General features: G+C 50.9%; 1 protein-coding gene across 50 annotated transcripts in view; it reads left to right on the top strand.

Moving 5' to 3' along the window:
- The first annotated feature begins 10,214 nt into the window (after positions 1 to 10,214).
- The window catches only part of FAM118A (family with sequence similarity 118 member A), a 32,673-nt gene continuing 17,524 nt past the window's right edge, over positions 10,215 to 25,363 (top strand). For 7 of the 50 annotated variants that reach the window (XM_054242524.2, XM_054242528.2, XM_054242523.2 and 4 more), the window contains exons 1-6: positions 10,215 to 10,462; positions 11,139 to 11,209; positions 21,124 to 21,242; positions 22,450 to 22,619; positions 22,979 to 23,034; positions 24,376 to 24,631. In XM_054242524.2, coding sequence (XP_054098499.2) covers positions 22,988 to 23,034; positions 24,376 to 24,631 — 303 coding nt within the window. In that variant the 5' untranslated portion in view covers positions 10,215 to 10,462; positions 11,139 to 11,209; positions 21,124 to 21,242; positions 22,450 to 22,619; positions 22,979 to 22,987. Of the gene's footprint in view, positions 10,463 to 10,649; positions 11,274 to 21,123; positions 21,243 to 22,449; positions 22,620 to 22,978; positions 23,035 to 24,375; positions 24,632 to 25,363 lie in introns of those variants that run through there. The other 43 variants (XM_078351443.1, XM_078351407.1, XM_078351391.1 and 40 more) reach the window with 21 other exon arrangements.

Here is a 25,363-nt window from a genome sequence, read left to right as displayed (position 1 = left end):
GGAGCAGGGTTGCCATGAGCTGTGATCCTGCCATCGCACTCCAGCCTGAGCCACACAGTGAGATACTGGCTCAAAATATAAACGGACTGGGCTCAGCGGCTCACACCTGTAATCCCTGACCTCAGGTGATCAGGCGGGCTAATCACCTGAGGTCAGGAGTATAACCAGCCTGACCAACATGGTGAAACCCCGTCTCTACTAAAAATACAGAATTAGCTGGGCGTGGTGGTGGCGCGTGCCTGTAATCCCAGCTACTCGGGAGGCTGAGGCAGGAGAATCTCTTGAACACGGGAGGCAGAGGTTGCGGTGAGCCGAGATTGTGCCACTGCACTCCAGCCTGGGCCACAAAAACAAAACAACAACCACAAAAACCAAATAGACTCAGCTGCTGGAGGGCCAGTAAAGGTGGGATCCATTTTTGTGACCCGCACCCCACCCAGCACACAGCAAGGAGGGGAAGGAGTTTGGCAGTCCTACTATTCACTCGCCTGGTTATTTACTGGGCACCTGCTTTGTGCTCCGTGTTCATAGAAGGGATGAGGCGTCCACTGTCAAGAGCAGTATTTTTTTTTGTTTGTTTTTGAAATGGAGTCTCGCTCTTGTCCCCCAGGCTAGAAGCGCAGTGGTGCCATCTCCACTCGCTTGCCTCCCGGCCTCAAGCGATTCTCCTGCCTCAGACTCCCAAGTAGCTGGGATTGCAGGTGCCTGCCACCACTCCTAATTTTGGTATTTTCAGTAGAGATGCGGTTTTACCGTGTTGACCAGGCTGCTCTCGAACTCCTGACCTTAAGTGATCCTCCCTCCTCAGCCTCCCAAAGTGCTGGGATTCCAGGCATGAGCCACCGTGCCTGGCCAGGAGCAATATTTTGCCAATGTTGGCAGATTCAAGGCCAGCAAGAGGCGAGGTGGCCGAGGGGGAGATTGGAGGGAGATGAGGTGGGGAAGGCTTGAGGCCACCACAGGGAGACTAATGGAAGCTCTGAACAGTTTCACACAGAGAAGAATCTTCGTAAAGCCGTCTTCACTGCTGTGCAGAGGATGGATTGGGGGCAGGAAGCCGAGGGGCAGCAGTGTGACTCTGATGAGGACACAGAAGAGCTTGCTGACAGACTGGCTGTGGGGAGGGAGGGAGAAAGGGAATCTGGCATGACCTCTGGGTTGGGGGCTGGGGCCACGGAATACAAGCTCTTGCCCTCAACCAGAATGGGGACAGGAAGTTTGAGCTAGAGGCAATGCAGAATGCAGGGGGGTTCCATGCCAGCTGCCTGGGACGCCTCTGGTAGGGCTGAGTCGCAGGCCACGCGGTATCCAGGTCGGGCGCTCTGGGGGAGGAAGGGGCTGCAGGTATCCGTGCTGGAGTTGTCAGTTATCAGAGCAGATAAAGCAAATGTTTGCTCCCAAATACTTGCTGCCTGGATTGGAAAGGATTAGACTCCCTCCCGCCCTGCACTGTTGGTCTGGCCACTGGACGGGCGGGGGCCACTCTGAGCAGAGGCTTGAAGAGCCTTTGGATGGTTCTGCTGTCGCGCAGCCTGGGAGAGCAGCACAGACCACTGGGGGCTGCTCTGTGTGGCTGGCCCCTGAATGAGGAAGAAGCAGGGAGCTGAGCCACCGCCCGCCCTCAGCCAACAGGGATCCCAGACAGGGAATAAACCTTTGTATTGTAAACCACTGAGAAGAGAAGTGGGGTTGGCTGTCGCTCACTGTGGGGGAACCGTTCAGAGCGGAGCCAGCGTCCCACAGCCCTTGCCCGCATCCAGAGGCCCAGCTTCCCCGCTGCTGATCTAAACCTTCGCAGAACTCCCCGTGATCCTCCCAGAACACGAGAGCATGGGAGGTTTTCGAGTCGCTGCCACATGGCCCTGTCCCCACCTCCCATCTTCTGAGAGATTCTCCTGGCCCTCAGCTCTGGTGAGCTTTGGGGCTCCTGCCTGGTCCTCTGCCTGAGGGTACAGCTGCAGCTCAGCAACAGGGTGAGCTGTTATTTTTTTTCAGTGTCATCCTGTGGGATAAGGATGCAGGAGGCAGGGAGCAGGCATCTTTAATCTTTTGCTGTCTGAGTCTAATGAAGACTCTCTTTTTGCTTTTTTTTTTTTTTGGCCACGTAAATCCATTAGCCTTGCCTCGTCAGTCATTTTAAGCAAAAAAACCTGTGGCAGGCTTTCTGCTATGCTAGGCAATGATAATATTTGAAGCTCTGGGACAGCTGAGATCTCGAAAGGGGAAGGACCAGAGACGCAGTGAAGGTGATGGACAGGGCCTTGGTAGGATTTGGGTAGGGACAGAAGGACAGCCGTGGAGTCCAGGAGAGAACTCAAGGGAAAACCGGACCCTGCTCTGTCTTTTGACGTCCCTGTGACTGAGACAGCGACAGTGCTACTCTCTGCCCTTCCTCCTGCACTTCTACAGACTAAGCAAACAGCTCCTCCTCTTTGGATGGGTCCTTGTAGAATGTGGATCCCAGGCCCCCATTAGGCAGCACCAGGGAAGAGGTAGTAAGTTTGGATTCCGAGGGATAGGACAAGTCCTTGACAATTTCCAACCAGCTCTCCCCAGTCCTCTGAGCTGAATACCCCAAGCAGGTGGTGGGGGTGAGTGGAAGTTGCTGTGCTTGGCTCCTGAGTTCTGGGCTGGACTCAGGTTTCACGGAATCTGCTAATTATAAATCCATACGGAAGCAATTTTATTAGCTTGCAGCTCCAAGTCTGTAGGAGTCATCTGCCATGGCTGAGATGGCAGGGCCTTCAGAGCTGAGCTTCCCACCTCTACACAGAGGCAGCTTTACCTTCCTCCCACTCCCGTCACGGTTCATGAATTAGCTGCTCACCCTAGCTGTGCTGTGTGTCCTGGGGCAAGGAGGTAACCTCTCTGGGCTCCCCTGACCTCATCTGTGCAAAAAGGGTCAGATGCTTGGGAAGGCTGCTCCCAAATGGATAATTTCTTCTGAGATCAGACCCATCACAAGGGATGCCATTCGGTTTGATCCAATGAATCCCTGAGCCCCAGGTTTAGGAAACCTGGGAGCCACCCATCTGGTCAGAAGAGTGGAAATCCCTGAGGAATTGTTAGAGCAGAATCTTGGACAGACTCAGCACCCTAAATAAGGAGCACCTGTTCCTCATCACCCTCTGTCAACTTACCCAGCTCGATTCTTCCACTTTATTGGGGCATCTCTGATGCATAACAAGATGCACCTATTTAGAATATATCAAATGTGTTTTAACATATATGCACACCTGTGAAAGCTCCACAGTATGGCCAGGTGTGGTAGCTCACGCCTGTATTCCCAGCATTTTGGGAGGCCGAAGTGGGCGGATCGTGAGGTCAGGAGTTCGAGATCAGCCTGGCCAACATGGTGAAACCCCACCTCTCCTAAAAATACAAAAATTAGGCATAGTGGCACGTGCCTGTAATCCCAGCTACTCAGGAGGCTGAGGCAGAAGAATCACTTGAACCTGAGAGGTGGAGGTTGCAGTGAGCTGAGATCATGCCACTGCACTCTAGCCTAGGTGTCAGAGTGAGACTCTGTCTCAAAAAAGAAAAAAATAAGAATGCTCCCCTGCAATGGTGATAACATATCTATCTCCCTCAGAAACTTACTTGGGCCTCCCTCACACCCCTCCCCACCCTGCACTGCACTGATCTTTTTTTTTTTTTTTTTTTTTTACAAATAAAGTCTCACTGTGTTGCCCAGCCTGGAGTGCAATGGCACAATCTTGGCTCACAGCAACCTCCGCCTTCCAGGTTCAAGTGATTCTCCTGCCTCAGCCTCCCAAATACCTGGGATTACAGGTATGAGCCACCGCACCTGGCTAATGTTTGTATTTTTAGTAGAGACAGGGTTTCATCATGTTGGCAAGGCTGGTCTCAAACTTCTGATCTCAAGTATCTGCCAGGCTCAACCTCCCAAAGTGCTGGGATTACAGGCGTGAGCTGCTGTGCCTGGCCGCAGGGCATGATGGGATTTTTTTTTTTTTTTTTTTTTTTTTGAGACGGAGTTTCGCTCTTGTTACCCAGGCTGGAGGGCAATGGCGAGATCTCTGCTCACCGCAACCTCCGCCTCCTGGGTTCAGGCAATTCTCCTGCCTCAGCCTCCCGAGTAGCTGGGATTACGGGCACGCGCCACCATGCCCAGCTAATTTTTTGTATTTTTAGTAGAGATGGGGTTTCACCTTGTTGACCAGGATGGTCTCGATCTCTTGACCTCGTGATTCTCTTGACCTCGTGATCCACCCGCCTCGGCCTCCCAAAGTGCCGTGGTTACAGGCAGAGCCACCACGCCCAGCGACCAATTTTTAAATAAACTGCCAAACTGTATCTTTTATAGAAAAAACTTTTTATTTTTAAATGACTCACAGGAAGTTGTAAAAAGAAAATGTACAGGGAATTCCTGAGCACCTTTTCCCAGCCTCTCCCCGTGTTAATGCCTTAACTACAGCATAGTTATGTCAAAAACCAGGAAGTCCATATTGTTGCAATCTATAAAGCTTATTCAGATTTCACCAGCTTCACAAGAGCCCGTGTGTGTGTGTGTGTGTGTCTTTTTTTGGTTTGTGTGAGATGGAGTCTTGCTCTGTGGCCAGGCTGGAGTGCAGTGGCACTATCTCAGCTCACTGCAACCTCCAACTCCCTGGTCAAGCGATTCTCCAGCCTCAGCATCCTGAGTAGCTGGTGTGTGTAGTTCTATGTAATTTTATCACATGTGTAACTTTGGCTTACCATCAATGCAATCAAGGTACAGAACTGCTTCACGTCCACAAGGCTCCCCAACCCCTGAAGAGCCACACGCACCACTTCCCCAGCCCCGAAACCCTGGTGATCACTAACCTGTTCTCCATCTTGACAATCTTGTCATTTAAAAACTCTTCTATATGACATTTTGGGCTGGATGATAAAAAAAAATTTTTTTTAATGAAAATTAAAAAAAAAATAAAAGCTGTTCTATAAATGAATCATAGAGTATATGTAACTTTTATAGATTGCCTTTTCTTCATGCAGCATAATTTCCTTGTTGCAAATTATTGCATATATCAAGAGTGCATTGTGGCCAGATATGGCGGCTCATGCCTGTAATCCCAGCACTTTGGGAGGCCGAGGTGGGTGGATCACCTGAGGTCAGGAATTCAAGACCATCCTAGCCAACATAATGAACCCACATATATACTAAAAATACAAAAATTAGCTGGGCATGGTGGTGGGTGCCTGTATCACCAGTTCTTTGGGAGGCTGAGGCAGGAGAATTGCTTGAAGCTGGGAGGCAGAAGTTGCAGTGAGCTATGATCATGCCATTGCACTCCAGCCTGGGAAACTTCATCTAAAAAAAAAAGTGCATTCTTTTTAATTTTTTTAGAGACAGGATCTCACTATGTTGCCCTGGCTGGTCTTGAACTCCTGGCCTTAAGCAATCCTCCCCTCTTAGCCACTCAAAGTGCTAGGATTACAGGTATGAGCCACTGTGCTCAGCTTCCTACTTACTGCTGAGTAGCACTCCACAATATACATGTGCCACAGTTCCTTTAACCATTTGCCCACTGAAGAATATTTGGGTTTGTTTCCAGTTTTTGGCTATTATGAATACAACTGCTATGAACATTTGCGTACAGGATTTTATATGAACATAGTTTTTATTTCTGTGGGATAAATACCCGAGAGCACAATACATTTGCTGGGTTTTTTGGTAAGTGCAAACTCCTTTTTTTTTTTTGAGATGGAGACTTGCTCTGTCACCCAAGCTGGAGTGCAATGGCGTGATCTCAGCTCACTGCAACCTCCGCCTCCCAGGTTCGAGCGATTCTCCTGCTTCAGCCTCCGGAGTAGCTGGGACTACAGGCGCCTGTCACCACGCCCAGCTGAGTTTTGTATTTTTAGTAGAGACAGGGTTTCACCATGTTGGCCAGGCTGGTCTCTCGATCTCCTGACCTCATGATCTGCCCACCTCGGCCTCCCAAAGTGCTGGGATTACAGGTGTGAGCCACCTGGACCGACCAGAGGGTCACTTGTTATCTATGAAGAGATCTGAACCCCTGGCCTGTTCTAAGGGACAGGCTGTACAGGGGGCCAGGCCCTTTTTTTCTGGCTTAAATGGGGGTTGCTAGGTGGAGGGGGCTCCATAAAGATCGCTGCCTAAATTGCATGCTTTTTGCAAATGGAGTTGTCTCTCCTGTCCAGTGGGCTGCCATTGGATCACTCCCGTATCCAGGTCCCCAATAAACCCCACGTCTCATTCACTGGCTCTGGGTCTCTTCTTTGGCCTCTCAGACATGGTACCATTCTCACTGGGGGTCAACAGGGGTCTGGCACGCCATGTTGTTAGTGCCACCAGAGCAGGGCTGGCTTTCTCGCTATGTCCTCGGCTCCTCCCACAGTGGGTGTTTGGTAGATATTGTTCATGGCATGGCTTTGGGACAGGTGACATGGACTGGTGAGAAGAGTCTCAGAGCAGCCTGTTGAAAAACTTCCGGGCCAGCAGTAAGGGGGCCTGAGCTGGGGAATGGGTGGGGTCTGGGAAGGGAAGATGAGCTGATGGAGAAGGAGAGACTTTTCCAAGGGGCGGGCTCCCCTCCATCCTTCCCCCTGCCTGCCACACACACCCTGCCTGCTGCTCAGCGATGGCTTCACAGCCTTTCCTGCCAGCCTGCCCAGTGGCAGGGAGAAGCAGGAGAGTTCCTATAGGAAATAGACATGGTGTGGATGGCATGTGGGGAGACTCTAAGAGGCTTAGCTAGCTCCTCTTTCATGAGTGTGTTTACAGCGTGTATGTGTAATGACACACACAGCGTGAGGGTGTATATCGCATGGTGTGTATCTCTGTGGGGTGTGTTCTTGTACACCAGTGCAGGGCACATATGTGTTATGCTGCGGGTTTGTCCACACAATAAAGCAACAACTTCCTCTCCAGAATGGGAAGACTGTTGTCTCTGGTGTCCTTTCTGCCCGTTCTTTGGAGCGTCCCAGCAAGTGCCCTGCCTGTGAATCTGTTGGCTCTCCTCTCTTCTGACAGCGTGAAGCTCCTTCTGCAGCCAGACAGACCCCAGCAGCAATTCCGAGCGGATGCCCGCTGTCCAGCTTGGACTAGTTGCTCTAAAGCCTCGCAGCCTGTTTTGGGGACTGCTAAGGAGATTAATAACACCTACCCCACAGGGTGGCAGTGACAGTGAGGAAAGACACGCTATGATGAGCTTGGAATAGCACCTGGCACACAGTGGGTGCTCAGTACACAGTGGTGCATTCGAGCATTCCAAATGCACGAATGCTCCCCAGGGGACCCTCAGTACAGAAATGGATTGAGTCTGGACTGGGTGTGGTGGCTCATGCCTGTAATCCCAGCACTTTGGGAGGCCGAGGTGGGAGGATCACTTGAGCCCAGGAGTTCAAGATCAGCCTAGGTACCATGGTGAGACCCTGTCTCCGTGAAAAATAATTAATTAAAAACAATTTTTAAATGGTTGGGCGTGGTGGCTTATGCCTATAATCCCAGCACGTTGGGAGTCCAAGGCGGGTGGATCACCTGAGGTCAGGAGTTTGAGACCAGCCTGGACAACATGGTGAAAACCCATCTCTACTAAAAAATATACAAAAATTAGCTGGGCATGGTGGTGGGCGCCTGAAATCCCAGCTACTCGGGAGGCTGAGGCAGGAGAATCAGTTGAACCCTGGAGGCAGAGGTTGCAGTGAGCCGAGATTGTGCCATTGCACTCCAGCCTGGGCGATAGAGCAAGATTCCATCTCAAAAGAAAAAAAATTTTAAAATTTTTTAATTTTCAAATTAAAAAAAAATTATTTTTAATTTCTTTGGACCCAAAGAGTTTTGTGGAAGAGCAATTTATTAGAGAGAGAGAAGACAGCTCCCACGCTGCTGTGGTGCGGGAAGGGAACCCAGAGCGGGAAATCCCTAATTTGAAAAATGTTTTAAAGGAAAGAAATGGACCAGGTCTGTTAGCTGGGCTCCTGGTGACAAGCCTTGCCATGCACACGCATCTTCACTAGTATAAGTTGTGCTCACATTGGCTGTGTGGAGGCCGAGGCAGACACAGACACCCCGTAGTATCCAGTGACGTGTCACACGCAAACACTAGTACCATGCCGGCCCCCTGCCAACCTGGCATATCCGCCCCCTTATCGACTCAGAATGGTCAAGGTGCCCAGGGGACAGTGCCTCTCAGTAATTTTCCACAACCTAAGAAAAGCTGCATCTCTCTTGGAAGTGGGGAAAGGGGAGGCCTTGTTCCTGAGGCTTCCCTTCTGCTATCCTTGTTCTTGAAAGGCTAACTGGCTGAGTTTTTGGGTGGAGGGGCTGAGACTCCCAGCCTGTCTGGGATGGTGCTGAATGTGGCTGGAGGTTATGATTGCTTTGGTCTCCCCACCCTTCAGAGGATGCCCTGTGCAGAGCCTTGGGTCTGCAGCACCCAGCCCATAAGGTCCTATTAATCAAAATCCTTTCTGGGGCCTGGGAGCTCCTTGAGGGCAGGGGCTGTGTCTCCCACAGGTCCAGGGCTTCAGCACCTAGTACAGGAGCAGGTATTCATTAACTGAATTTTTTTTTTTTTTGAGACAGAATCTTTCTCTGTTGCCTAGGCTGGAGTGCAGTGGTGTGATCTCAGCTCACTGCAGCCTCTGCCTCCCAGATTCAAGTGATGCTTCTGCCTCAGCCTCCTGAGTAGCTGGGATTACTGGCCACCACGCCCAGCTAATTTTTGTATTTTTAGCAGAGATGGGGTTTCGCCATGTTGCCCAGGCTGGTCTGGAACTCCTGACCTCTAATGATCCACGCACCTCGGCCTCCAAAGTGCTGAGATTACAGGTGTGAGCCACCACACCCGGCCTTTTTTTGGATTTCAATCCCACCTCCAGGGGTTGGGGAGCTGTATTCAGTGGTGATTAGGTGTGGGCTGAGGCTTGGAATTACACAACCTCTTGAGCCTGAGCTTCGCTTTCTGTTAATTGGGGTAACAATGACGACGCCTTCCTCATAGGGTTGTTCTAGGAACGACGAGAAGGAACGAATGCAAAGTGCTCAGGGGGTGCCTGACCCCATATACTAAGCCCAGGGCCCGCCCTCTTCATCCCAGAGACACTGCCCCCCCCCCAGTGTTCTCGGCTCTGGGCACCCCCAAATTTCACAGGCTGCTAAGACAACACTAGCTTCTGTCACAAAATGCGAGCTTCCTTATGAGCTGGGGTGGGGGGAGGTATTAACAGCCAACTTTAAAATCAGGCAGGAAAAAAGGTGCTGAGGAGAGAGGAAGTAATAATTTTGACTCCAGCTTGGGCAAGGCAGGCTGGGAAGAGGAAGTGTCTGGGGTTGGATTGGGTCCTGTTTAGGTAAGGGAAAGACTTCAGTGGCAGACACAGGAGCAGTAAGATCGTCAGGGGGCCCGTGCCCAGCCTACCCACGCACGATCTCACTTAGTCCTCGCAACAGCCGCTTGACCGAAGCGGAACCTGGGACAGGCATGCGCGAGGAGTCAGCTGGCCCCATTCTCAGCCTCGGGGAAGAGTATTTCTTGATGAGGGACGAGCACGAGGAAGGCACGGAGGAGGAGGATGAGAGGCGGGGCCACGCACGAACCTGTGGGCTGCCATGCTGTGCCCAGCTCCGTGCTGGCTTCTGGGGACCCCCAGTGGACAAGATGCACAAGGTACCTGCTCTCACGGGAAGGGGGAGCCAGTAACAAGCGCACCTAATTTCGGAGAATGAGAAGCACTCTGAAAATAAAGAGGTAGGGCTGGGGAGGGTCCTGGCAATTTAAACGGGCAGGAGTCTGTTGGGGGATTAAGACCAACCCCAGGTCTAGGCCCGCCTCGGGTTGGGGACAGAAGCTGTGCCTGAGTATGGTGCAGGACGCAGCTGCAGAGGAGCGCTTCCGATAACACTTGACGCTCGCCACGTCCCTGCAAAGTGCTCCCGCCCCCATTCTACAGATGAGCAAAAGGGACGCGCAACTCGCCCGTCCAGGTGGGGCTGTGACGCTTACTCCGCTCCCTAGCGCTTCCCGAACACGCGACGGCGCCTGCGCGGGAGGCTCTGGGGGGGAGTGGCCTTCCCGGTGGGCGGGGCCAACGGCTCTGGCGGAGGGGGCGGGACGCGCGTCCTGGCTCCACCCTCCCTGGGCGGGGCCTCTGGGCGCCGGCGTGCCGTTGGTTTCGCAACGGAACCTTCACGCGGCGGGGGAGGGCGCGCGGGGGAAGGCTTTGAGGCGGCGCAGCTGCCGGCTAACGCCGAGGGGCGCCTGGAGGCGGCGCAGCGTCCGCTCGGGCTCCGACTCCGGCTCAGGCTCAGGCTCTGTCTGGCTCTCGCTTCCAGCCCGCGTGCGCGCGCAGTCCCCCACGAGGACCGTCCCCCCGCCCCGCCCAGCGTGGGGGGCGCGCGGCCGAGAGACCCGGAGGCGTCGTCACCCGCAGTGGAGCTGGAGGAGGAGAAGCGGGAGCGTGAGCTGGAACCAGCGTCTGGGAGGCGCCGCAGGTGAGGGGGGCGGGGCGGGCCGCGGCCCCTGCATCTGGAGCCCTTGGGGACCCCGAGACCCTCAGGATCCACCCGGGCTCCGGGACCTCCTTTCAGCTCCCCGCTGGAGCCCCTGCCCTCGAGACCCCCTCAGGATCCGCCCGGCCCCTCCAGGCCCGCGAACCTCGAAACTCCCTCGATTTCCTCTGGACTCTGAGGACCTCGGCCCTGAGAACCGCTGGTTCCGGAAACTCTCGGGCGGCCGCCTCTGCAGCCCCCAGGTCCCCCTACCTTCCGGGGGGAGCCGGGAGTTCCAGTGTCCTGAGCCCCCCGGGCTGCCGTGCCGCCCACCCCGAGGCTCCCTCTCCGACTGGGTTTCTCCAGCGAGGGGTCCCTGGATCTGCGGGGCGCGGGTGGAAGTGTCCCCAGGGCCGGTGATGACTTCAGGCGTTAACAGCGCGCCGGACGGCGACCTCCCGTAGACGTGGGCTGTGGTCCCTGCGCCCGCATGTGCGGGGCCGAGTTTAACTTTTAAGGCTCTGCTGAGACTCGGGTGGCCGCACAGGACAGTGTCGAGAGCACTGAGGAGGGAGCGAGGTAGGGCACAGGGGGACGCTTTTAGGTTGTCTCCTCTGAATTTTTTCATTCAAAGAACTAACATTTTTTTTTTTTTTTTTTTTTTCTGAATGCCTGATAGGCTCCAGGAATTGACACTGGAGATGACACAGCCCCAGCTGTCAGGACCTAGGGAACCGGGGCATAAGGAAAGTAGGTCGTTTTAACTGGAGGAGAAAGCCGTGGCCGCGCTGGACGGGAACCCATCTGAGAAAGGGTGGGATTCTGGGGAAGGGATTGGCCATAAGGAGGGCTGCTTAGGAGTGCGGGGAGGAGGTGCTAAGTAACAGGTGAGCTGATTCTTGAAGGTTGAGAAGTTTGCCAGGGTCATTCCAGGCAGACTTCCCGGGGACAGCCAGTAGGTGAAAAGGCAGGGAGGCTGCCACACACAGTGTTGGATGGAAGGCGGGAGGTGTGGCTGGAGGAGGGAGTGCTAACTGCGGAGAACCCAGCTTGGCTCCCCCAGGCCCACCATGCCCTTGACCCTTTACTGAACACCTGCACTTGCCGTTGCCCTGAGAAGTGACCCAGCTGAGCTGAAGGAAGGCGGGAGGTGGGCAGGGGGAGAAGTGAGGGAAGTGTCCCAGTAGAGACTCGGAGTGGGAGAAGCTGGGACTTTTGCAGAGTGCTGGGTTTGAGGTGGGAGTGACGGGAAAGAGGATGTGATTCTGAGAGCCAGTCAGGACTAAAGCATGCCCAGTGTAAGCCGAGCGGAGGGTTTGGTGCTTTAGGGGAGTGAGAGGGCGTCGAAGGGCTTCAGGAGGAGAGAGGCAGCAGTTGGTGTGTTTTTGAACAATCCATATGACTGTGGTGGGGGACTCTTTTTGGAAGAAGCAAGACCCTGTGAGAGATGGGGGTGACCTGGACCAAGGCGGTGGTTGTGGGGACCGTGACTTCCTGGAACTTTTGAAGTGAGGTTTCTGTCCTGTTACCGTAAGGCCTGTAGTTGCTACAGTGCTTCAAGGTGGCTGGATGTCTGTGCATCACTATCACCTAATGACCACACAGGACACAGTGGGCCAGGGTGAGGAGAGGCGGAGTCTCAGAAGTGGGCCAGGACCATGCTGGGCTAGGGGTCCTGAAGAGAACCCATGTGTGGGAAAACACCCAGTGTGCTTTTTCTGTTCTCTCAACCATAGTCAACAGAGATGTCTTCTGTGACCAAATACGAGGAGAGGTTTCTCCCCACCACCAAGCAGGCAATCAGCTGTGCAGCAGATACCAACTGAGTATCTTCAATTTAGTTCTGACACTACCTGGAGATAGCATCAGATCCCGCAAGTTGAGGGCTCAGTCCCCCAAGACTACCTCCACCCCTTCGGACAAGGGACACCAGCCCAAGTCTGGGCCTCCGGAACTTCTGATTCACCAGCTTCAAGTTGGGGTTCCCATTACCCTTCCTTAGGTTTGATTAACTTGCTGGGCTCAGTGGCTCATGCTTGTAATTCTAGCACTTTGGAAGGCCGCGGTGGGTGGATCACCTGAGGTCAGGAGTTCGAGACCAGCCTGGCCAACATGGCAGAACCCCATCTCTACTAAAAATACAAAATAATTGGCTGGGCGTGGTGGTGCACACCTGTAATCCCAGCTACTCGGGAGGCTGAGGTGCAAGAATTGCTTGAACTCGGGAGAATGAGGTTGCAGTGAGCTGAGATCGAGCCACTGCACTCCAGCCTGGGATACAGCAAGACTGTCTCAAAAAAAAATTACTATAGGACAACTCACAAAACTCAAGGAAACACTCACATTTACTGGCTTGTCATAAAAGATACTGCAAAGGATACAGATGAAAAGATGCATAGGGCGAGGCATCAGGAAAGCTGTGCAGAGCCTCCATGCCCTCCCCGGGCACCATCCTCAAAAACCTCCACAAGTTTGTATTTGGTTCTCAGAGAGCTCTCAGAACCCAGCCCTTTGGGGCCTTTTATGGAGACTTCCTTATGTAGGCATGCTTAACGAAACCATTGGTGATCAACTTAATCTTTAGCCCCCTCTTCCCCAGGTTGGGGGTGGGGCTGAAAGTCCCAAGGCCTGCCTTGGTCTTTCTGATGATAAGCACCCTCCTGAAGCTGCTCAGGGGCTCTCTGCCCCAGTCAGCTCATTAGCATACAAAATGACAGCACTTTGGAGATGCCAAGGATTTTAGGGGTAGTAAGATAGGATGGAGGACCAAGTTAAAGACTTCACAGTTCACAACATGGCAGGCTGTTGGAGGGGAGACATGTTCAGATGTGTCAGAAATTTCCCTGTGGTGACAGTGTGGGACTAGAGGACTAAAAGGGCTGGAACTGGAAGCAGGTGGCTTTCAGTGTCAGACACGTTGTGATGGTTTGGTTTTTGTTTTTGTTTTGAAATGGAGTTTCCATCTTGCCTAGGCTGGAGTGCAATGGCTCGATCTTGGCTCACCACACCTCTGCCTCCTGGGTTCAAGCGATTCTCCTGCCCCAGCCTCCCGAGTAGCCGGGATTACAGGCATGCACCGCCACACCTGACTAATTTTTTTTTTTTTTTTCCCCATGTTGGTCAGGCTGGTCTTGAACTCCCGACCTCAGGTGATCCGCCCACCTTGGCCTCCCAAAGTAATTATAGGCATGAGCCACCGTGCCTGGCAAGCTAGTGGTAGAAAGAGTAAATAGGCTCAGGAGCGAGTCCTTGCCCAGGTAGTAATAGTTCAGCCAGTACTTGGGGCCAGGCTCTCGCTCCTATGTCCTACTTCCTTCCCCCAAGGAGCCGGCAGCAGCTCCTTGCCAGGAAAATGCTGTCCTCTTGAGTGTCGGCATTGTTCCTCCATGTGTCCCTCCTTATCTGTTCCCACCCTATGCCAAGCTAACCGGGACAGTTGAGTGATAAGCACTGGCCAGGGATAGTCTTTTTGCCTGGGGCTGCTCTGCCACCTCTTCTGTTTGCCTAATGGCAGCTCTTTTCAACATTCCTGGGGAAGGAGAAGCTGTGGAAAACAAAACTGTGTGCTTTATTTGTAACGATTTGGTGGTCAAGAGGTAGAAATGAGTGCCTTAAAGTTTTGAGGTCACAGTGGGCCAGGCAGTGCCCAGGGCAGTGGGAAGAGTATGGGCCACGAGCCAGGACTTACTTTATAGCTTGTTCCCAGCTGCTTGGGGGAGGTTGACAAAGTCACTGGCTCTCAGACTCAATTTTCACTTTTGAAAAATGAGGGCATTTGGTTTCATGTAACCTTTAAGATCCCGCCTGCTCTGATATTCTGTCATTGTAATCTTACCGGAGGTTTACTTTCTGGTATCTTGAGGTGGGGTAAATGCGGGTGGGCCCAGAAGCCCCTAGCCTTTGTCTTGGCATGTTTTAAGTAACACGTTTATTTGAGTTGATGTGTTACATCTGTGGAAAAGGTTGAATATTGAATGTATGGCAGAGTTCGCAGTAAAATGTCATGTATGTATGTTTGCCATTTCAAGCTGTAGTGATGTTAGGAGGAATAGGTCATACATAGCATGGGCCGGCCTGTTAGGAGGGCTCAGTGTTGGCCTCGGCCAGGTTATGGGTAATAGTAGCCACCTCAGGGCTATTGAGGGGGCTAACTGAGGTAGTGTGTGTAAAATGCTTAGCATTTTCCCTGGAATCTATTCAGGGCTGAAAATGTGGTAGTAATTTAATGTTGCTCTTTCAATTAATTTGTGACTAAATTAAATTTGAATTAAGGCCGGGCGAGGTGGCTCAGCCTGTAATCCCAGCTCTCTGGGAGGCCGGGCGCGGTGGTTCAGGCCTGTAATCCCAGCTCTCTGGGAGGCCCGGTGCGGTGGCTCAGCCTGTAATCCCAGCACTTTGGGAGGCTGAGGCGGGTGGATCACGAGGTCAAGATATCGAGACCATCCAGGTCAACATGGTGAAACCCCGTCTCTACTAAAAATACAAAAAATTAGCTGGGCATGGTGGCATGTGCCTGTAGTCCCAGCTTCTCGGGAGGCTGAGGCAGGAGAACTGCTTGAACCCAGGAGGCGGAGGTTGCAGTGAGCTGAGATCGCGCCATTGCACTCCAGCCTGGGTAACAAGAGTGAAACTCGGTCTCAAAAAATAAGTAAATAATAAAATTGAATTAAATTATTTTCCTAGTGGCGGGTTTTGCTGTTTTCTTTTTTTTTTTTTAAAGATGGGGTTTCACCATGTGGCTCAGGCTGGTCTTGAACTTTGATCATCCTGCCTTGGCCTCCAAAGTGCTTGGATTACAGGCGTGAAGCCACCACGCCCAGCTGGGTTTTGCTGTTTTCCTGGTTTGGGTGTATATGTCCAAGCAGCTCTGTTGGGAGGGACTAGTTTCAGGAATCCAATTAATTTATTTCCATCATTACAAAATAAGGCATTTTTCCCATTATAAGTTCACTGAATAAAAAGTGATTAGTTATGTGGAGTGTGTTCAAATGAAGGGCTCATATTTTCTGTAAATTGAAGGAAATAATTCATCCTGAAGATCCCTTATTATTAGTAATGGCTGAAATTAAGTTTGAGCAGAACCACAGTTACACTGAGGTGTAGTTGCGGTGACTGCCTTGGAAAAGTGGTGCTGATGTAGGCATCTAGAGTAACAGAGAAAACGGTGTACTTTATGAAGTACCCTTCAGACAGTCATCGCACTTGAAAGTCTTTGCAGCAGTCCGGTCAGTGATATACGTGTTGGAATCCCCATTTGGCAGATGGGGAAGCTGAGGCTTTGAGAGGTCTCCTGGCTGGGGAAAGGGTGGCGTTTCCTTGTCTCCAGATCCTGTGTTTTCTCCACCTTCTTCCTAGTGCTGCTTCGGGTGGAGTTGTGGTTTCAAGGCTAAGCCTCTCTTTTGCGATCCCAGAAGCTTTTTTTTTTTTGCCCGTTTGCGCCTTGTTTCCAGTTCAGGTGAACCTAGTCATGCTAATCAAACTCGCCAGAAACCTATCAGCTAAATTGCAGATGATTCATTTGTAGTTAGAGGTACAACTGCCAGATGTGCTTGCAGACTGACTCTTGCTCAGTGATTTTTTTTTTTTTCTTTTTTCTTTTTGAGATGGGGTTTCACTCTTGTTGCCCAGGATGGAGTGCAGTGGCACAATCTCAGCTCACTGCAACCTCCACCTCAGGGGTTCAAGCCATTCTCCTGCCTCAGCCTCCTGAGTAGCTGGCATTATAGGTGCGTACCACTATGCCTGGTTAATTTTTGTATTTTTATTAGAGACACGGTTTCACCATGTTGACCAAGCTGGTCTCGAACTCCTGACCTCAGGTGATCCACCCGCCTCGGCCTCCCAAAGTGCTGGGATTACAGGTGTGAGCCACAGTGCCCAGCCTTGCTCTGTGATTTCTGCTGCCACGCTCTTCCTCCTCTCTCCAGCCTACATGGGAAACCTGGTTGCTGTGAGACAGGATGTTTGTGGGACCTGTATGAGAATGAGGGAAGAGGAGGATGTTAATGAGCAGGGTCTGGCCACGGAGCTTCTGTAGCAGGCTCTCATCTGCCATTTGCTGAGGGCCATGCTGAGAAGGGCTTGCTTGAAGACTCCTGTCTTCCAGACCTGCCTTGGTGTAGTCAGAGCACTGTGGATGGATTCCGGTCCTGAAGATCCACCTGGGTACATGGATCACAGTCAGTGTCTCCAAGTCTCCTGTCTCCTGTCGGTAGCACATTTATAAATGGCTTCTTAGTGTGAGGTCCTTTGGTAACGGCGGCAGGAGTAATATTGGTTCTAATAGTCCTGTTGCTGGGCTTTGCTCCAAGGCCTCAGCTTAAATCAACTCATTTTGTCGGGGTCCGGCACGTCTGCCAGGGGGGCTACCGACCTGCAGGAGTCCCTGAGACCACCAACGTAGATGTCTCGTTCAATCTGAGGGAGAGAGCGCGCGGAAAAGAAGGAATACAGGAAAGTCGAGTCTGGAGGTCTGCGTGCAGTCAAGCAGCACACAGCCCTTTATTTTTGTAGGTTACAGCTTTTATACCTCTTTTCTTGTTACATTCACTTTAGCTCAGCAGAAAAGGGGGCAAACAGAAAAGGGAACAGAAATCACGTAAAAATAGTTATCAGGGGCCTGTGATAACAGCTCACAAAGCAGTCTAAGGGTTAATATATGTTTTTCAAAGATACACAGTGCGAGCAAACAGTGGTTCCTTAAAGGTGGCTTGTAATTATGCTTTCCATCAGGAGGTAGAGCAAAGGCTCAGCTCCTGAGAGAATATGGGCAGGGGTCTTTGCCCCTCTCAGGCACCTCAATTGCGGCAAGCCTGTTGCCTACACAGAGACTAAAGGGGATATGAAGCAGTCAGCACAATGTCCTCGCAGACCGCAGGCCCTGACTCTGCATTCTGTTCTTGCCTCGGTGGCTTAGCCATTCTTTTCCCTCAACTCAACAGCCCTCGAGAGCGGGGGGAGAGCAGCACAGGTCCAGCAGCCAAGATGGGCGAGTCACGCTAACTGTCTCAAGCCCTTGGCGTGAACGCTGCCATCATTTGTCACCACAGTGACCTTGTTTGACTTTCTTTGCAAATTCTGGGTCGTTTTCTTCTCACTGTGTGGACTGACTCCTGGTGAGTTAAAGGTCAGCATTTGGAAACTGCTGAATGAATGTGACACCGCTCACTCCTGTGTGAGGTGGATACGTTTTGAGCATGTGTCTCTCTGATCCCTCTTGCTTCATTGTAATCAGCTGCAGCTTGGACGCTTTATCTCCCTGCTTTTTGAAACTGCTCAAAGCCCATATGATGATCTATTTACAGAAAGAAATTAAGAGGGTCGGGCGCAGTGGCTCACACCTGTAATCCCAGCACTTTGGGAGGCTGAGGCAGGTGGATCACTTGAGGTCAGGAGTTTGGGACCAGCCTGGCCAACATGATGAAACCCGCCTCTACTAAAAAAAAAAAAAAAAAAAACACAAAACTATCCCGGGGCGGTGGCATGTGCCTGTAATCCCAGCTACTTGGAAGGCTGAGGCAGAAGAATTGCGTGAACCGGGAGGTTGCAGTCAGCTGAGATCCCGGCATTGCACTCTAGCCTGGGCAATAAGAGTGAAACTTTCTTGAAGAAGAGGTTTTTTTAAAGGATACTTTTGAGGATCCCACAGTCTTGACACTTGCCGTTGAGAGTTGATGCTTGTTAAGGGAAAGCATAGCTTGTAACGGAAAGTGAGTAATTTAAGCTCTTTTTGTTATGCCGCTTTCAATAATTGCAGTTCTTGACACACGTTCCCCTCTGCCGTCAGAGCCTTGTGGATGTTCGCTCATTTGTCTGCTCTGTTTTCCTTGGCACCCTGGGCTTCTCCTTGTCCCACGAGGGTTTTAGACAGCCACAGCCTGTTTGCTAGCTCAGCACCTCAGTGCCAGGGCCACGGCCCAGCCCAGCAGCCTTCTGCAAGGCTCGCTAGGGTCACTCACGCAGTTGTGGCCTGCGGCAGCCTTGCTCTTGTGTTAGTGGATGGTACTTGGCTTCCCACCGGTGGCAGGCCAGAGCTCGGCAGCACAGAGTCCCCCCGGGACAGGCTCTGTGGTAAAGAGCTTGTCAAACTGGTACTTGCTTCCCGTTATCCCATTTGCTATGATATCCCAGTGGCCAAAAAGTCACATGGCTAAGCCTGGAGTCTACAAGGGACTGTAGAAGGGTGTGGCTGCCAGCAGGCATGAGAGGGGCGGGGCAATTAACATCCTACCACAGTAGGCTTGTGAGGTGCTTTGTTTTCTACCTGTAAATAACAAGTTCAATTTTGGTAGCTTATATTCTGCGCTGAACTCAGTTTGAGGTTGAAGAATAAAGCCGTCTCCAGCTACTCTGCTGGTTTATAAAATGCTTGTGATCTCAAGTTCTAAGCAGACAGCATCCTAGTAAGACTTTGGCTTTGGACTAAAAAAGACAGGAACTGCTTATAAGAATCTGCTGGGGCCAGATTTTGCTTTCAGAAATGCTGATAAGTCCTTGAAAAAAGAAAGGGTTGCCATGATGACTTGGCTCTGGGCCTGCAAACTGTGGTGACGACATAGTCACCGAGGAGACCACGAGATACAGTGTCTGAAAAGCCGCTGAAGGGTTTTGTCCTGTCGTCTGGGATCTGATTGGCTTAGAAGGTGTTTGGATGGGACCAGAAAGCTGGAGCTTGCTGTCCTGAGACTTCTAGGACCTGGTGCTGAGTGCTTTGGAGATCACCTACCTCCTGGGGCCTTGGTTTAAAAAGGGGGAGATTTAGGGTAATTTCTAGGTTCTTGTGAGGTTTGACTCTGATGTCTGTGCTGCTGTAAAACAGGAAATGCGGAAGTGCCTTTAACATGTAGGGTGGTAATGAGCTGTGTCTACATATGGGTAGCTGCGCCGTTCAGATTGCAGTTACTGTGTTAAGTTTTTATGTAACGGGTACGTTCCCTCTTGGCTCCTTTGATCCTTAAAGGTGTGCATGAGGATTGAAGTGTGGAGGCCCATCTGCCTGTTGAGGTTGGACTCTGTGTGGTTCCGTTGGAAATGCTGTGAAGGAGCCACACCAGAGCTGCAGTAAGGCTAAGAAAGAGGTTTTGCGCACTTGAGCCAGCCACAAACCACTCTGGAGCGCAAGCTGTGGCCTGATACGTAAGCGTTGTGGATAGGGATATCTCGATCTTTTGGGGAACTCTGAAATCACTCAGTTTTGGAGTTAAATATAGCCTACAAAAGTGTAATATGTTCATACTGTTTTTGAAGATGTGTAAATGCAATATTTAGGTTTTGAATTTCTAACCATAACCATGTATATGTGGAGAATCAAAAGCAGCTGAACAGGAATTGAATGAACTAGGGGTCGATTTTTAAAGTTCTTTACTATGGTCATAGTTTTGGGCGTGTGGTTTTTTGGGGTCACTGGAATATTTAGAAATATTCTAAAATGTCATGTACAGAAGGCTGAGCTAAACAAGTCCTACTCATAGGTGAGGAGTAACTATTTGGAAGTGATGTGGATTATTTTGGGGAGCAGGAGTACGGGGCACTTGGATTAGTCAGCTCATGGCCCTCTTATCGTCACCTTCCAAATAGGATTGAACAGGAGTGGCTTCTGAGTCTTGCCCTGCAGCAGGAGGCCAGGAATAGACATGTGGGGGCAGCCTCCTCCTCAGGCCAGAGCATGAGCCATTTGACTTGATGGTTCCAACTTCCAGATCACTTGCATACTAGAGTCCTGAGCTTTCCAAACTCGGCCCATTAGCAACAATCCATGTTTTATAGTTGGTAAAACTGAGGATTGGTGAATAGTTAAGTCAGACATTGAAATCTCAGGGCTGGGGTCCAGAGTTGCTTATATTATTAATTTGTGGTGGAGGGATTATATTATACAATGGAAAACCTCAACATTTGTTACTTTCCTTAGAAAGTACCTAGTAGATTCAAAACAAAACCAATGTGCTGTTTGCTGACCCTGATGTTAACTCCTCAGTGTGAAGGAATCAGCATTAGGGCCGAACACCAGCCCGCCTTCCGCCAGCCCTTATCTGGGGCGAGTTACAGACACCTGTGGGCCTGGTTTTCTTTGCCTGCAACTGTGGTCTCTTAGCATTTGGGGGAAGGTCATAGACCCCTTGATGGAAGCCATGAACTGTCCCTGGGGAAAAATGTGTGCATGTACTTAGTTGTGTACATTTTCGGGGGATAAGCTCTGCAATCTAATGATATTTATGGACTGATTAAGCCTTGCTTCTTACCTGGAAAATAACTTTTGATGACCTGATTCTAATGGCAGGGGGGGTGTGTGTGTGTGATTGCACATGTGAAAAAGTAATTTTTCAGCTGTGCGAGGTGGCTAACGTCTGTAATCCCAGCACTTTGGCAGGTCGAGGTGGGTGGATCATAAGGTTGGGAGATCAAGACCACCCTGGTCAACATGGTGAAACCTCGTCTCTACTAAAAATACAAAAAATAACCGGGTGTGGTGGCGCGTGCCTGTAGTCTCAGCTACTAGGGAGGCTGAGGCAGGAGAATCACTAGAACTTGGGCGGCAGAGGTTGCAGTGAGCTGAAACTGCACCACTGAACTCCAACCTGATGACAGATTAAAACTCCCATCTCAAAAAAGTAATTTTCTTTTTGTCTGTCTGTCTGTCTCTTTCTTTTTTTTTTTTTTTTTTTGAGAGGGTCTCAACTCTGATCCAGGCTGGAGTTCAGTGGCGTGATCGTGGCTCACTGCGGCCTCAACTTCCCAGGCTCAGGTGATTTTTCCCACTCAGCCTCCCAAGTAGTTGGGACTGCAGGTGAGCACCACCATGCCTGGCTAATTTTTACATTTTGTGTAGAGATGGGGTTTCGCCGTGTTGCCCAGGCTGGTCTCGAACTTCCCACCTCAGCCTCCCAGAGTGCTGGGATTACGGATGTGAGCCACCGTACTCTGCCAAAGTGATTTTCAGCCAGTGCTGGTTTGGATGTAGCAAAGCAGGCACTGACGCATTCTGGCGACCGCTTTTCTGGAAGGCTGTTTGGTGGTATGTGCTAGGATACTCTACAGTGTTCATACTGTGACTTAGCAGTTCTTCTCAGAAATCTCTCCTAAATAAGTCATTTCACAATATACAGGCTTTGTGCACCAAGCCAGTCGTCAGAGTGTTACACTAATATTCTGTGTCAGAAATGATCAGTAGGAGAATTCATACGTGTACATTACACTTACATTTATGAATAGTTTTTAATAACGTAAGGAAATTATTGTAATGCATGAAAAAGTAGGACACGCACTGTGTTCTCAAATTACATCAACACTTTTGTTTGTTGATTTATTTATATATATTTGAGATGGAGTCTTGCTCTGTTGCCCAGGCTGGAGTGCAATGGTGCAATCTCATCTCATTGCAACCTTCACCTCCTGATTCAAGTGATTCTCTTGCCTCAGCCTCCTGTGTAAACACTTTCAAAAGAGAGTAGAAGGAATATATAAATGTTAACAGTTACTGCTCAAAGATCATAGGATTGTAGGGAAAACCTTATTTTTCTGTATTTTTCCTTGCTTACAGTAGACATTATTTCTAGAATTGGGGGGAAATGTCATTTTGGAAAATGTTTATTTTTTGTTTTTGAAACCAGTCACTCTGTTGCCCAGGCTGGAGTGGAGTGAAATGGCATGGCCATGGCTCATTACAACTTCCCAGGCTCAGGCAATCCTCCGACCTCAGCCCTCATAGTAGCTGGGACTATAGGCATGCACCACCATGCCTGGCAAATTTTTTTTTTTTATACATAGAGACAGGATCTTGCTGTGTTGCCCAGGCTGATTTGGAACTCCTGAGCTCAAGCAATCCGCCTTGGCCTCCCAAAATGCTGGGATTACAGGCATGAACCGCCACACCTGGTCTGATTTTGGAAAAATCAAAGAATCTGGAGATAGCTTGGTGATAGAGACCTGGATGGTTTGGGTTTCTATTTTTATGTCAGGTAAGAACTGGCTTTTTACTTGGATGACTCCTTTAGACTGGATTTCAGTACAGCCAAGGGGAGGACTGGTGTCTGGAGCTCGTGCTGGCGAGAAGGGCCACGCCGCAGCCCAGTGCTCTGCACCTCACGGAGTGCTCGTTGGCTTCCCATGAAAAACTGCTCCTGACTTCACTTTGTTGTGCCGCTTGCTGTGTTCTGCTCCTGTGGTAAGTCGTTTGTGTTCCTGTGCGCTGGAAGTTCTTCTACAGCGATGTGGGAAGAGACCTCAAAACCCCCAGCTTGGAGCCCGCGGAGCCCCTCCTCCATCTGAGCCGCTGCGTGTGTGTCTTCCTTCTGTGCTGTCCCATACAGAACAGCCAGAGTCTCACTGGCCTGATGAGTCACATGGTGGTTTAGGACACATTTTGGATGTATGTCATTTGCATGTGACATTTTTCAGGTATTCTAATTTAAATAAAGATCCAGGACCTTTGATTTTAGTTCTAGCCTTAACTCTCTTCCAGGGGATGAATAAAAATTTTAGCCTAGGAATTAGAAGTCACTTCTGACCAGTTTTTCTCTTTAGAATTCACAGATGGATTCAGTGGAAAAGACAACAAACAGAAGTGAACAAAAATCCAGGTAATTAAAGGCGACTCTACCTTCCAGCAGCTTCACTGACGTCATCTAGCATCCGTTGTGAGTCTGCTTACCTGTTCTTTAGTACCTGCAAAGGCAAAAGTGCAATGAAAACACTGGGCATGAGGGGACCTCGAGGGCCGTTTACCAGTCTTTGCTTCAGTGTAGGAAACATTCCAGAAGGCAGCAACATGCAACTAGGGGGATCATGTCTCAAACTGGAAGGGCCGTGCTTCCCAGGAAATAATTCTTTGACTGCAGATGGAGCCGGCCGTGTGTGTTGTGAAGTGAAGCGCAGGAAAGAGGCCCTTCCTGTAGCAGGGTCAGGACTGGGGAAAACCGGCGTTTTGCCATCACTTAATCTTACCTGTCACTGTTAAGCAGGGGTCATTTTGTCATCGTGATGTGTCTTCATAAGCTGTGTGCAGCTGCAAAGGAAGGAAAATTGCTGAGCTTTTTGTTCACAAATATATATCACTTCAACATGATCTTAACCCTGGGCAACTTAAGATGTGAGACATAGCTGTCCCACATCCTTTAAGGAATCAGGATAGAACATGTGAAATGAATACATGAAGAAGGGTACACAGGCGGTGTCCCTGATCTACACGTACAGCATGAGGCCTGCCTGACTCACTTTGTGTGTGCAGTTTCCTCCCGTAGTGCTAAGAGGGAGTGTGTGTACACACGTACAGCACGAGGCCTGCCTGACTCACTTTGTGTGTGCAGTTTCCTCCCGTAGTGCTAAGAGGGAGTGTGTGTGCACACGTACAGCACGAGGCCTGCCTGACTCACTTTGTGTGTGCATTGTTTCCTCCCGTAGTGCTAAGAGGGAGTGTGTGTGCACACGTACAGCACGAGGCCTGCCTGACTCACTTTGTGTGTGCATTGTTTCCTCCCGTAGTGCTAAGAGGGAGTGTGTGTGTGCACGTACAGCACGAGGCCTGCCTGACTCACTTTGTGTGTGCAGTTTCCTCCCGTAGTGCTAAGAGGGAGTGTGTGTGCGCACACGTACAGCACGAGGCCTGCCTGACTCACTTTGTGTGTGCATTGTTTCCTCCCGTAGTGCTAAGAGGGAGTGTGTGTGCACACACGTACAGCACGAGGCCTGCCTGACTCACTTTGTGTGTGCATTGTTTCCTCCCGTAGTGCTAAGAGGGAGTGTGTGTGCACACACGTACAGCACGAGGCCTGCCTGACTCACTTTGTGTGTGCATTGTTTCCTCCCGTAGTGCTAAGAGGGAGTGTGTGTGCACACACGTACAGCACGAGGCCTGCCTGACTCACTTTGTGTGTGCATTGTTTCCACTTTGACTTTCATTCTCTCTCTCCCTTGTTTTCAAGTAGAAAGTTTTTAAAAAGCCTCATCCGGAAGCAGCCCCAGGAACTGCTCTTGGTTATCGGGACTGGCGTCAGTGCAGCCGTGGCCCCAGGAATCCCTGCCCTTTGCTCGTGGAGAAGCTGCATCGAGGCCGTCATCGAGGCTGCAGAGCAGCTGGAGGTGCTGCACCCCGGGGACATTGCTGAGTTCCGGAGGAAAGTGACCAAGGATCGGGACCTGTTGGTTGTTGCCCATGATCTGATCCGGAAGATGTCACCTGTAAGTGTCAGACAAGTACCTCTGGTTTCTTGGGGACAACTTGGTTCTGCATCAGGCGGGATGAGTTTGTGAACCTAATGGTAAACTCCTGCAGGCCTGTCTTGTGTTCAGTGCTTGGCAGAGTTGAGCTGTTGAGCCAGAACTCCTTGAGGCCATCGGAGAGTCATTTAAAATTGAGGGATTCCAGGCACAGTGCAGTGTGGGGCTCCTGAAGCAGCTCCTGTTGAATGGAGCCTGACCGTGGGAGACTGTCTCAGGGAGGTCGTCAGCTGCACTCAGTATGAACTTGGCGGTTTTGTATTCAGTGAAGGACTGGCCCTTAGGCATGTTTGGTTTAAGCAGGCCAGCCATATTTCTTCAGATGACACGTGCTTCCTAAGAGGTTCTAGCTTCTTTGTCTGCGGTGGAGATGATCTAGCTGAGAGGAGAAGCAGCTGGTGACGCAGGAGCTGTTCCTGAGCAGGGCCCGGTGCTGCAGGGTCTGGTGCAGGGCGAGGTATGCGGCAGGCCGCTGTGGTCCCAGGTCAGCCATGGCGTGTGGACAGAAGGGCTGGGATGCTGGATGGTGCGGCCCAGGCTCTTCGCAGTCATTGTCTTCCACTCTTATATTTACTGAGGAGGCTCAGTCACCATCTGAGAGTCAGGACGGGAGGAGATGTTGGAGGTGTGAACACAGAGGAGAAAGCAGGAAAAAAGGTGAACTCATCACCAAGGAGAGTGGGAGAGTCGAGG

Source organism: Callithrix jacchus, chromosome 1 (assembly GCF_049354715.1).
Source record: "Callithrix jacchus isolate 240 chromosome 1, calJac240_pri, whole genome shotgun sequence".
Taxonomy (NCBI): Eukaryota; Metazoa; Chordata; class Mammalia; order Primates; family Cebidae; genus Callithrix; species Callithrix jacchus.
The sequence above is the reverse complement of the archived record's forward strand: the minus strand, read 5'-3'. Positions and strand labels throughout refer to the sequence as shown.